Genomic DNA, 13409 nt, shown 5'->3' with positions numbered 1-13409 from the left:
CGGTGCCCAAGCGGCGCCTGGCCGAGAGCTCGGCGTCGGCCGAGTCCAGCACCGAGGGCGACGAGAGCGGTGACGATATGATGGCGACGGCCGACGCCGGCCGCTCCAGTCGCAAGCGACAGCTGCCGGCGCGGTTCCGCGACTCTCCTCCGCAGCCGCTGGGGCGCCGCCGCACCGTCAGCAGCGGTTCGGCGGCGCGGCCTGAGAAGCCGGCCTCGCCGGAGAAGCCGGCGGTGCCGGCGCCGCCAGCGCCGCCGCTGCCGTCGCCACCGGCGGTGCCAAGCGCCCCGCTGAAGATCCCGCGCTCGCCGGCCAAGCCTGCCGAAAAGCCGCCGGCCCGCTCGCCGCCCACCATCGCCGAGAAGCTCGAGCGGCAGGCGGCCGAGGAGGCGCGAGCGGCGGCGCGCGAATCGCCAGAGAAGGCGCCTCAGTTGGTCATCGACGTGTTGACGGAGTCAATCGAACTGGACCACGGCATGCACCGGCCGGCGCCGGCCGTCGCGTCGCCGCCGCGTAAGCGCCAGCGCGTCCAGTCGCGCTCGGCCGAGCAGCCGGCGGCCGACCTGCTCGCGAGCGAGCCGTTGCTGGACGAGGGGTTGGTCGCGGACAGCGGCCCAGTCGGCCAGGTGATGGTGGCTGGCGAGGTCATTGACGAGGACGACCTGATCACGATGGAGCTTGACCCGATGGAGGTGCCGCTTCCGGTGGACAGCGTGCCGCGCCGGCCCTGCAAGGTATGCCACCGCCAGCTGAAGGTGACCAACATCAGGCAGCACATGTTGACGCATACGGGCATGCGGCCGTTCAAGTGCGAGATCTGTTCGGCGGCGTTCACGCGCCGCTCGGACGTGTTCCGCCACGTCAAGATACTGCACCAGCAGGAGAAGCCGTTCAAATGCGTCAAGGACGGCAAAGAGTTTAGCGACCGCAAGGGTCTGAAGGCGCACATGGAGCAGCATAAGCGGCCGGCGCTGTTCGCCTGCAAGGTGTGCGACTTCCGCTTTGGCAAGTTCGAGTACTACGTGAACCACGTCAAGTTCATTCACCCAACGGGGGAGCCGCTGCCGGCCTTCCCCGAGGACGTGGAGCCCGAGCCGGAGCCGGTGGCGCCGCCGCGCGGTCGCTACGGCCCCACGCCGCTGCAGGCCTACATCGACGACGACGACGATGACTCGCACACGGGCGGCGTGCTGGAGCGCGGCATGAGCGAGGAGCTGCAGCTGGCTGGCGGTCTGGAGAGCATCGAGACCGAGGAGATCCCCCACGACTCCATGCACCTGGTAGCCGGCGGCGCCGCCGAGGACGCGGACCCGGGCGGGGAGCCGGCGCACCGGCTCCAGGAGACGGCCGTGCCCGACGCCGTCGAGGGCCAGGACGTGGTGATCGGCGCCGCCGGCCATGCGTCCGACGAGCAGCGCGCTTCAGACGAGCGTGCCCACGACAAGGACGACTCGCAGGAGCAGATCGACTTCCCGCCGCTGGAGGAGGACGCGGCCGCCATTCTGGGGATGACGGACCTGGCGCTCACCAACGAGAACACGTCGCTGCAGTGCGGCGCCGCCGGACTGGAGGAGCAGACGTCGCTGGAGCCGCCGGCCAGCGCGCCTGTGGTCGTGCTCTCGGGCGCTGGCACGCCCGTCAAGCGGCATCCGGACCCACTCATATCGACGCGCACCGTGCCGCCGTCGCAGCCGCGCGTCGTCACCATCGGCAAGCCGGTGACCACCGTGGGGGCTGGCGCCGGCGGCGGCCCCAAGACGGTGCTGCTGACGCGGCCGCGCATGGTGGCCGGCAAGCAGGTGCTGCAGGCGGTCAAACTGGGTGCCGGTCAGAAGATCGTGGCAGCGCGCGTACCGGGCGGCGGCGGCGGCGCGCTGGCGGCCGGCCGCGGCGCTGGCCAACGTCAACCGATCGTGCGCCAGGTGCTGATCAACCGACCAGGCGGCGGCGGCAGCGGCGCGCGCCTGACACCGAGGGTGGTGACCACAACGCGCGTAGTGCGGCCCGCCGCCCGGCCGCTGCCGGTTACCAGCGGCCGGACGCCGGCCGCAGCCGCCGGCGGGCCGCAGATGATGAAGACGGTTTCGCCAGCCATCCGGGTGGTGCGGCCGGCAGTGCCGCCGGCGCCGCCGCCGCGGCCCGAGCCGCCGCAGGTCCCTGCCGCCGTCGCCGCTGCCGCCGGTGACGATACTAAGAACATCGAAGTGACGACGAGCACGGCCAGCGGCTCGCGCACCATCATCCTGCAGACGAGCGGCGGCGGCGGCGACATCCTGCAGTCGGAGGAGGCCATGCAGACGCTGCTGGAGGCCGTGCAGCAGCTGGTCTCTGCGTCCGGCGACACGCTCGAGGGCAAGCAGATCGAAATCGTGATGCAGAACGACGGCCAGCAGGGCGCGGCGGCGCCGGCTGGGGCCGAGTCGGCGCCGGCGGCGGTTGAGCAGGCGCCGGTGGCCGACTGAAGTAGGCGCCCGGTCACGCCGCACAGTACAAGAGCCCAGGCGCGGGGTGCAGCGATCGCTCGCCGCGTCAGGACGTCCGAGTGTCGTCCGGCCCCGGCGTATATGATACGACGAGGAGGGAGCGGCAGTGGAGAGCGCAGTTTCCGTAAATTAATGCTTTGTATTGATGTGGTGATCTCTTACCTTGATGGTTCAACCTGGCCGTTTTGTTTTGTTGGTTTTTTGTTGGAACCAGAATTCATGTAGCACATGCCCTGTTCGGGAGATTTCTTGTCATTAACATTGCGCTATGTACGAGGAGCAGTGGTAGAAACCATGGTCTAGTGTAAAAACCGGCTTGTCCGCCGTGCTGAAGCTATGGGTTCGGTCTGTCCGCGTGCACAAACCTCGTGAAGTATTTCGCATGCTGGTGAGGAATATTATCCTGCATGACAGTAGGCTATCAAATAATTGTCCTCTGCTGGCATCTGCACAGTGAACCTTAGGCTAAGAATGGGTGGGTGCCATGTACAGTTCATCCGCATATCCATATCCCGGAGTTATGCGCTGCCACATATTGCTAAACGGCAGCGCCCAATGTGTGTCACTGTCATTCATCTCTCACACAGTCTCGTTATCAACCGTGACATCATCATAATAAACTCCCACCCGGATATTACGGCCTGTGGTCTGTGAAGGCGGGCGCGCAGCACATTCCTCTCTGGAGCAAGGGTGCAGGCTACTGCCTATGCCGGCCTGCCTCTGTTTGGTGGAGACCGCGCGGGTCACGGCGAAATGCTCGCGCCAGGCGGGCTGATCACTGGACATGACGATCCACTGCATGATGTTTTGCCTGGCGTACTCAGTTTTCTCTCATAGCGCATTAGTCAGGGGAGTATGTTCTGGTACTTAAGAGGGGCACTGAGTGTATTTTGGGAAAGACAAGTGATACAATAACCAAGTTCAAAGACGCATCGGCGGCAGAACGGTTCTTCACCGAAAAAGTAAATGTCCCAACTTAAGGGGTCTTTGGAGGGTACACTCTGGCATGTTCAGAGCCGATCCTACACTGTAATGGGTTTATGTAGGCGTGTAAAAGTTCACTCTGGTCTGTCGTGGGCTCGCTCTGGCCTATGTAGGATCCATCCTAACCAAAAGGACTTATGAGCCTGCGGAGGGCCCATTCTGACCTGAAGGAGACCCATTATTACCTGCGGAGGTCCCAATACGGCCTGTACAGGCCCAACAGTTTGGCCTGTACAAAAGTTTGATACGGAGCACTGGTTGACAGTCAAACGCGTAAAAAGAGAGTGAAGAATTTATCGTCCGTAGATAAATACCGCAGGACTTAAGCTTTTAGCCAAAGGTCCGAACTTTGCGCAAGCGCAGTCAGCATCTAAGGACATTTCATCCCGAGTAGAAAAGGAGTTGAGTGTTTTGCATACGACAAACAGTGGAAAGACTGCAGACTGCGAAATGGCAGCAACACAACTAGAACTGCAACTGCATCGGGCCAAGATTGATCAGCGTCGATAGACGACGCAGCAGCACCATCAGAATCGGCGAACGCACGTTGTGGCCTCGGTGGGGCAGACGCAGAAGATCGCAACGAAGATCAGCCTCAACGAGATCGTGTCCCAATCCATCGTTTAGATTGCTAGATATTGGTAACAACTTTCCGGAACCTTGCAGTGACGAAGTAGATAGGCTATAGAAATTGGAGGGTAACGCATTGCACACGTTCAAAAGCCATAAAGTATGCAAACTTAATGTCATTGCAGATCAGCGGATCTTTATCAGGGACCTTAGTAAAAATGATGAAATCATAGTTAAACAGAGCGATAAGTGTAAGGGTTTTGTAATCTTAGATAGGCTAACTTACGTTACTAAGGCTAGGGCCATACTTAACGACAGCAACACCTATGAAAAACTGAATAGGAACCCAGTCCGTCAGGAAGAGGCTAAAAAAGAGCACTAAAGAGCAGTTAGCGGAAGACTTTCTGGCAGTTAGCGGAAGACTCTCTGACAAAACTTTCAAAGATTTAACACCCAGACACAAAAGTAGTGCGCTTCTCCTCTGTCGATAATATTTGCGGACCAATTTGAAACGAATGCTCTGGCCGCCAGCCCATTAAAACCAACTCTCTTAGCCAGATACACCGATGATTATGCTGGGGTATGGGCGCACGGACAGCGTGCACTTGAAGAGTTTTTACAGTTCATGAGCAACCATTATCCAAATCTAGCATTTACGATGGAGCATACAGGGGGCGGAAAGGGAGCCCCATATTTGGGTACGCTAGTAACGGTGGAGCGGAGGAACAACCGCGTAACGTTAGAAACGGAGCTCTTCATCAAGCCCACCAACTCCGGTATCATTTTGCAGTGCGAATCTGCGCATCCAACTTCCACTAAGCACAGCAAAATTTGTAACGCATTCCATGGGGCTCTAAACAACTCATCAAGTAGCGAAAAGGAAAGGAAGAGCATAAACAAAATATGGGCTTTGCTGTTGGGCGATGGATATTCTCCGCGACTTTTAGGTAGAATGTTGGAAGAAGTAAAAAAGTCAAGAGCGCGTGGGGGGATGGGTAGTACAAGTCCTTTTGAGGCGGGAACGCGTCCTATCGGAAGACGGATTCTTAACGCTGCCTTATATAGATAAGCATTTGCTTTGGAAAATCAAACACATTGTAAAAAATCAAAACTGCGCGTACGCATAGCTTGGAAGAATGACAAAAAGCAAAAAATGTCTTTGGTGAAATTTTCCATCTCGAAGCCTCGGTGCCCGGTTGACAATAGATGTCATTTATGCAGTTATGGGTTTCAAGAGACTTACACGCAAAAAAACGTGGTTTACGAAACCAAGTGTGGACTGTTTAAAAACATGGGAGGGACATAGTCTATCTCGGAGAGCCCTTGCGTCCTATTCGTTTAAGTTATAATGAACACCTGCGAGACGTTAAAAACAAAACAGGGAACACTCCTTTCGGTGGCCATTTTTTGGTAAAACACGCTCAGGCTGAAATCGAGGGACGTATGAACCGTACGCAGCTTTTAGAGCTGAAAGTCATCTACTGAGCCCAGGACCACCCAGACAGCAAAATCAGTGAATGTTTTGTTATAAAAAGCCGCCAACAAATTTCAACAGTCAGGACACCACATTCAACATCATTATCGATTATGCGAACGTGATATGTGCTTTTATGTGAGATGCGTGCTAGCTTTAAATCGTTTGCATGTGTAAATGATGCCTGACGCGTGATGTGCGATGCCTGTTCAATTGAAATCGCATGCATGTATAATTGATTGGCGATGCGTAATGCCTGCGTACTTCAACTTACTTGCATGTTTGAATGAAGCGTGATGCGTGATGTCTGTTTGCTTGAATTCGTTTGCATGTACACGCATGTTAGCGTATGCTAATTCTTAGTAGGCACTGTATTGTGGTAATGGCTGGCAATCGTTCTTTGTTTAATCCCCTGAATGTTGGTGTCCTATAAAACTGTGCCTTGTTGTTTCAAAAAAAAAGAAATATCGAGTAGGATCATCGGTAGGCCATTTTGAATTCAATTCTGCTATTGTTTCGATCAAGGCACATGGCTGAAATATCAACCCAACCATATCCCCATTCGCCTGGTTTTTTCTCCGAGGAATAAGGCTATTACTGCTCTCTTATCTATGTGAATAATGTTCCTCGCTAATGCACTGAGCAACTGACTTCGGGGCTGCCGCATGGCTGCTTACAGTTTCTTCAGGATATTTCATGGAGCAAAGCATGATATGGTGCATCCCTCTAAGGGATTCGGATCTGCCAGGGGATCCCCCACCCCCACCCCCACCCCCATCCTCACCGGTGTCACTATAATGGCAGCCGGAATGCACTCCGCGATTGGACGGAATGGCTCTTCAGCAATGGACCGGTAGCGATAACGTTCCCCCTGGTGTTCTTATCATGACCCCCTTGCCCAAACAATGTAAGGGGTCTCAAGAGTGTTGAACTGAGTGGATTGAAATGAGGTAAAAAATGAACAAGGCTAACTCGTGCGCGTCGGAGAGCGTTCATTCTTTTGCAGAATCGACTAGCGAAACAAATAATATACAGTTTATAGCAATAACAGCCAGTTTCTGTCCTGATTATAAATCTGAAATTCGCACAAAGACATATAGCCTGGACTTCTTTCTGCACTTTCGAACTGATGTCTTAAAGCGTTCAAAGGTACTTCTTCCAGCTGCGTCATCGTTTTCGTCTGCCTGTTCATCGCCGACTAGTTTCAGCTGCGGGCCGACTTCGCAAGGTCTATGGAGACTGCAACACCAGACGTCGAGGTTGTTGCTAAGATTTGCGAGCGCGCGTGTTCAAAGTCGTATAACGTAAATTTTCGCAAAAAATCGATTCTGACTGCATGCTGAACATTTCAAGGTGGCCATGTGTTAGTCATTTCAATAGAAGCCTTGGACCCCACTTTGATCTGCGATCGGCGTTCCAGCGTCCTCAATATTTCTTAAAGAACACAGAAAAATACGGCAAGGCGCTTGTCTCCTATCGCTTTAGAAAAAGTCCTCTGAACCAAAAGGTAGACCCCTGAAAAATACCGATGATTTAATCCATACAATCGCCTAACGCCTGATTTCTGCAGTTCTGCAGACTTCAGAATACAGACCAATGATCTCCGGGTAGCTTCAGGTTGCTGGTTCTGTTCTGGTCACAAGGCAAAAATAACAATAAAACGAGGAGAACCATGCCCCCCCCCCATTGTCACGTGAGCTGCATCCGGGCGCTTTCGGGGAGGGTGGGGGGGGGGGGGCATTTAGCATACGGAGGCTTTTGTAAACTCTGCGCTCCTCCCCCTCCCCGCCCGTTGGTAAGGTTCGTTAACAACTAAGCTATATCCGGCGGACTGGATCGGGCACATAGACCCTAACAGGGACCGACTGATATCCGACGCGGACACTATCTAGCACTATCGCAGAGCAAAACGTCAGAATAATCGAATTAGTATCCGTCAGCTCTCCTCTCCTCTCTCTCTCTCTCTCTCTCTCTCTCTCTCTCTCTCTCTCTCTCTCTCTCTCTCTCTCTCTCTCTCCTCTCTCTCTCTCTCTCTCTCCTCTCTCTCTCTCTCTCTCTCTCTCTCTCTCTCTCTCTCTCTCTCTCTCTCTCTCTCTCTCTCTCTCTCTCTCTCTCTCTCTCTCCTCTCTCTCTCTCTCTCTCTCTCTCTCTCTCTCTCTCTCTCCTCTCTCTCTCCTCTCTCTCTCTCTCTCTCTCTCTCTCTCTCTCTCTCTCTCTCTCTCTCTCTCTCTCTCTCTCTCTCTCTCTCTCTCTCTCTCTCTCTCTCTCTCTCTCTCTCTCTCTCTCTCTCTCTCTCTCTCTCTCTCTCTCTCTCTCTCTCTCTCTCTCTCTCTCTCTCTCTCTCTCTCTCTCTCTCTCTCTCTCTCTCTCTCTCTCTCTCTCTCTCTCTCTCTCTCTCTCTCTCTCTCTCTCTCTCTCTCTCTCTCTCTCTCTCTCTCTCTCTCTCTTCTTAATGCGCCTCACCGCCGTTACCCCTTCCGCACACAAGTCCTCAGCAGCATCCTCATCACTCACACCGCGAAGGTCCCGGCAAGTAATCACACTCTTGGAGTAGTTCTTTGAGGGGTGAGGGTGCACCGACATGGACACCCTAACCTCTCCCTGTCCTCGTACTTTGTAGATTAGTGTGGTCGTCTTGGGCATGCGCTGGATCTCGTGTTCGTCTGTTAAATGCACTTATATGCCCCCATCCGTACACGAAAGGACATCCTTGGGTGTTCCGATCCTGGAAAATGCTTGTTGGCGCTGAAACGGGTTCAGTCGGAGCGGAACTGTTTTTCCTTGGTCATCTACCTTTGCGGATCTTACGACCAGAAACTGGGACAGTGGCACAGGACGACGGTCGGAGCTTGGAGGTTTGGTTGATGATATAGTGCCCATGAGTATGCATTTATATTCGGCGCGCTGGTTCCCCGCCAGCCATGGAGCCCAACACGGGGACGGTCCACTTCTAATAGAGGAGCCGCCGGGGCTACCAGCACGCTATATGCAGACCAGTGTGCCAAAAGAGCTGCTGCGAGAACCGCCGGGCACGAGTCCGCGGGCGCCAGTGCCTCGGTTCGCAGGGGCTAACCAGGCACCCTGGTAACAAACCGAGGTACGGCCGATTAATGGTGTTAGGAGGCAGAAAATGCACCCAGCAGATCCCTCTCAACACACATCAATGGCCTGCTTGCTTCCAAGCCAGTGTCACGAAAACATGACGCCTGGCCAGCCGATTTCCTCGTGTGGAGACTTCACGAGGCATCCGCAGGATCACAAATTCGGGCCAAAGTCACGTGTTAGTAAGCTGCCACGACTCATCTGCAGGGCAACTCCCTCAGTGACCATGATCCCTTCGTCGCTACCTGCGGATCCAATGGGGTACGGCGAGACCCAGATAAGACTGGAAAGCTGGGGCCGAGGTGTTGCTAATCCCTACTGTGAACGAGTCAGAGCCCTTGCGGGAGGCACGTTTCATCTGGCCCCTCCCCTTTGGCCGGAAGGGACACTTTACAAGCCTCCCCAACCGCTCGCAGGATCATTGGGGCACACAATCCCCCCCCCCCCCCCCACCACCACCACGGAAAGGCGGTGCCTCACGGGGGGATTCGTGGCTACGGCAAACAGCTTCCTGACGGCTTATTTTCTGCTGTGGTGAGGTGCAAGAGATCAATGGAAAATTGATAGTCTAGTAGGTGTCCATCATATGCTTTGCATGCAAAAATTAGTGATGCTGATCCATAAACATGCAGCAAAGCAGTCATCCGATCATTTCGTAGCCAGTGATACGGGAGACCGCCGGGCCGCAGGCTGCGGACGGGAACGGGGCTTAGGTAAGGAATATCCGAAAGAAAGGCCTTCATTCTGTGGCTTAGCTTTTTCACAGGGGGAACTGGGAATTCATGGTCTGTGTCACATTATTTTTGGCAGTCAGTATTTAGAGCTTCCAAACTTGTTCCCGCCTGAAATGCTGGGTAAATCTTATATCTTGAAAGCAGACGGTGAAACGTACAAAAGTCGTATAAAACTCTAACGCACTACGAGCCGTTGATTCACTTTCAAAATCCTTGCCAGCTTGTGCTCCGGTAGTATCGGCCGCATTTAGGCATCTACACTGTGGAGGCAGATGCCTCTCAATGCCACAAAATGCCTTATCCCGCTGGAATTTCGCCTCCACAGGAAAACTCATGTTGAAATGTACGAGTAACCTTACGAAGCTGCGGTCTTACTTGCCAAACAACAAAGCTAAGCCGGTTACGCAAGATTGTGCACCAGTGGAAAACAGCTGTACATGTACATCTAGGATACCTACCATGACATGTTAATGGTGCAAAAATGTGTTATGAGTTAAGGGCGGATAACGTTCTCCATCTCCTCTTCTGAAGTCCCTCTGAGTATCGCAAAATTTCGATTTGGGGTAGCCGACCTTGCGGGAGAAATCTCATTTGGCTCCGATCGCCACCATGAAAGTAAGAAGTTGCATTTGCCTTATTTTTCCAACGTGTGTGTTCTGTAACATATGCGACACACTTATGTATGGGCGTAAGAATGTTTCAAAAAGTCGGGAAGGGGCGAGCTTTTGCTGGGAAGCAAGCCTGGTAAGGGGGAGGGAGGGGGGTGATGATAGATATGTAGGTTATTGTCTGCTCTTAATTCACATAACACATTTTGGAGAAACAATGAACGTCACGATTGCTATGCTACCGTATGCTATGACGCTGCTGCAGAAACCACATCTACAGCTGTTTCCCATTGGTGCACAGCCTCGCCTTCTCATCCCATCTATGCCATTCGGGAAATAAGGCTGTACAGCTTCCCAAGATTATTTGTTCATTTCCACATTGTTTTGCCAGTGGAGAAGGAATTCCAAGAACCAGTAGACGTTTTGGGTCATTGAGGAGCCATCCGCCTCCACGGGGTACATGATACCCTACATGTAGATCCCCCACAACCAAAAATGCGTGCCGCCGCCTATGGCTGCCATAAGTGTGGCTTCGGCGCCCTTAGGTGGAAGGGGCACGTGCCTCCAGTACCTCCAAGTCCCCCCCCCCTCCCTCCCTCTGGAACAGTCCCTGCAGAACCGCTATGAAGCTTAAATCAAAGGTTATTTTTTAATGATACGAATATTTACGGTACGAACTGCCTCTCGCCACACCAGCGGGCTAAGCCCGTCGAAAAAATTATGGAATGGGTTGGGTCGTCGGGCCCTCGGCTCGGCCACTCCAATCATTTACAAAAATTGACACCACTGAGTCATAGTGAGACAAGAGCGTCGAACGGCATTCACATGGTCGTAAGGAATGCTTCACATTATTGCAAAACGACGCGGTTCAGCAGCACAACCAAGAACCTATGGGGTGCAGAGAAATCGCGCCGGCCTCTTGGGAAAGCTGAACAAACGGCCATCGCTTGTGTATTTTATTGCCGCACAAAATTCAGCCACGTTATTTCGAAGCTGTGAGGAACGCCGCGTGGTCGACAACACGCTCAAGCACACGTCTGCACAATTATCTAGAATACCCGATGAAGAGTGCAACATTATCATCGAGCGTCGAAAACAGACGATATGCGGGCCAACGTAGCAGCACCAAGACGCTCTGGTCGATGATGAAGTTTAAAGGTGAGGCCATGAATTAAACGCTGAAGAATAGGTTTGACTTCACATAAGCATACACAAGTACACAAGAACACTCGTGACGGCAAAGATAATGACCATTGGTGCCCACTTTACCCAACGTTTTATACTTCTCGACTGAACAACCGTAAGTTACTGAATAATATTATACCCAGATCATTCATCGTCTCTAGCTTCCATGCAAACATTGCTCAACAATACCGTAATAAAGCACTGCGCAAATCTTCGTGGCTGCTACTTGATCTTGTCACTACTTCTCTTTTGACCAGGTTCCGTCTCGTATTCATCCCACACAGGAAACGCTGACGATGCTTCAGGGGCTTTGGACGCGATTTTTTCACCTCTTTGTTCTGCCAGCTTGTCAGCATTAATCTTTTTCAAATCCATAATGGCTTTGTTCCGAGCAACCTCTTCGTCCGATGGAGGCTGCTTCCTTCTCTTCCTCAGCCATGCCTCCCACTCCGCTGGCATCTCCTGATCGAACTTCTGACCCACGGGCTCTATCCATCGACGTGGCTGGCGTTTGCCACGGGATGGGTCCGCCGGTTCTTCAAAATATTTATTGCCGAAGTAATCGGATCCCATGAGCTGGCCAGTCCGCCTTTTTGGTGTCAGCGATTTAATGAAGTTCCTTACGATTATCATCAGGAGATTTCTTTCTGCGGGCATGCTTATCTGAAGAAAAGAACATCATGACTGTAAGACAATGTGTGACCTTACCTCCACAGCTGCTTTCAGGGACAGAAGCTAGCGATCAGATAAGTCTAGTAGTATAAGTCTATTGTCAAATTCACATCATTTCATGTCAGGTAGAAAAAGTGAACCCTGACATACGGAAGTATTCTGCCTTTTGGTAGTGTCCTAATGCACGCTAGCAGCTATGAGCAGGCATGCAGCCATACCTTTCTTCACGAGAGAAGGCCTAATGTGAAAATTCCCCCAGCCCCCGCACCTTTGGACTAAATGCGTGCAAAACCACCCCATATCAAGCGTAAATTTATTTGCTGGCTTGTCCCTGATTATAATTCGGAGTCGGTATTCAATACAACGCCCATGTAGACCGTAATGTGAGCATCCCACCTTTTTGCATTCTCACTTCAATGTTACATCAGATGCATACAATTCGATCAGTAATACTACTTTCTCGAAATGCAGAAATCATTTTGCTCCAGAAATCATCGTGCAAGCCGGGCATGTCGGAGCTTGGCAAAATGAAGCCTAGTGCAACATGCCGTCTTCGAGACCACAGCCAGGATCTTGCCGAAATTGACATGACCGGATGCACGGATTCATTCACTGTAATTACCATCCACTTCAAGCCCTCCTGCATACTTTTCTGTTCAAACAGCAATTTGCATAGAAGTTGCCATATGGCCATATCGCCACCACCGAGTAATTCAAGTAAGCCGTGCGAAAGCGTACGTGCTGTGATTGCCGACGGTCAGCGGCATTTTATCCATCATTAATCATGCGGGCGGAAGAGTTGGGCCACGGTGGCCAAGGTATTGCAGCCCTCTGCAGGTTACCTCACAGATTGAGCAATGTGACAATCTGCCGGTAATGCGACATTAGAACACGATGGCATGGTTTGGTTTACACGCAAACTTCAAAAGAATATACGTAGGCAGAGCAAAGGGAGACTTTCAAAGGTTGTGGCCACAAGATTGATTGGGGTCATCGATGGGGATTGGGCTTTAAGGGAAGTACACCGCACTCGGCCCACCTCAAAACGGTCTCAACCGTCGCCTAGCGAAGAGGGCGCCTGTTTATGTACCATTCGCCGAGGGCGCGTCTGTTCGCCTGACCCGTTTTGCGTTGCGCCGTCCATGGGACGAACGGCGGGTCGCTGAATGATGAAATTTGGACCCGACACGCGAGCGCACGAGGCGGTTTTCCGTTGGCAGATCGTGAGCCGCTGCGGTGCGAGGTCTGGACGTGGCACGTGTCGGAAGGACCGTTTTGAACCCATTATTTTTGCACAGGCGGCCCGAAAATGTGGCTGACCACAAAGGCGACGGGCAGCCGTTCGAAACTGTGGTCACAACGCGGCAACCAAGGATAGGAGAACAAGAAATCGACCAGCTTCGGTAGATAATTAAACCGGGAACCGCATGGGCCAGACACACGGCTGCACGCGTCGCGTGGACGGAAGTGGCCAAGATGAACATGGTCGGCTTTTACGAATTTTCAAATTGTATATCTCGGCAGCTAAAGAGCGTGGAGGCGCGAACCGAATTTCAGGACGCCGACCAACGCACCGTGTGCAATTCATGGTCTCAAC

General features: G+C 53.2%; 1 protein-coding gene across 1 annotated transcript; it reads left to right on the top strand.

Moving 5' to 3' along the window:
• Nucleotides 1-234: 234 nt before the first annotated feature.
• On the top strand, nucleotides 235-13039 carry LOC119102747 (uncharacterized). Its single transcript, XM_037226205.1, has 2 exons — nucleotides 235-1990; nucleotides 13033-13039. The coding sequence occupies exons 1-2, from the start codon at nucleotides 477-479 to the stop codon at nucleotides 13037-13039; spliced, it is 1521 nt and encodes a 506-aa protein (XP_037082100.1). The 5' UTR covers nucleotides 235-476.
• The last annotated feature ends 370 nt before the right edge of the window (nucleotides 13040-13409 follow it).

This window comes from Pollicipes pollicipes, unplaced genomic scaffold (assembly GCF_011947565.3).
Source record: "Pollicipes pollicipes isolate AB1234 unplaced genomic scaffold, Ppol_2.1 Scaffold_5724;HRSCAF=6776_pilon_pilon_pilon, whole genome shotgun sequence".
NCBI lineage: Eukaryota > Metazoa > Arthropoda > Thecostraca > Pollicipedomorpha > Pollicipedidae > Pollicipes > Pollicipes pollicipes.
This window is presented reverse-complemented; position numbering and strand designations above follow the sequence as displayed.

Coding starts and splice junctions, on each gene's coding strand:
- LOC119102747 (XM_037226205.1), top strand. CDS start 477: ATGCACCGGCCGGCGCCGGCCGTCGCGTCGCCGCCGCGTAAGCGCCAG.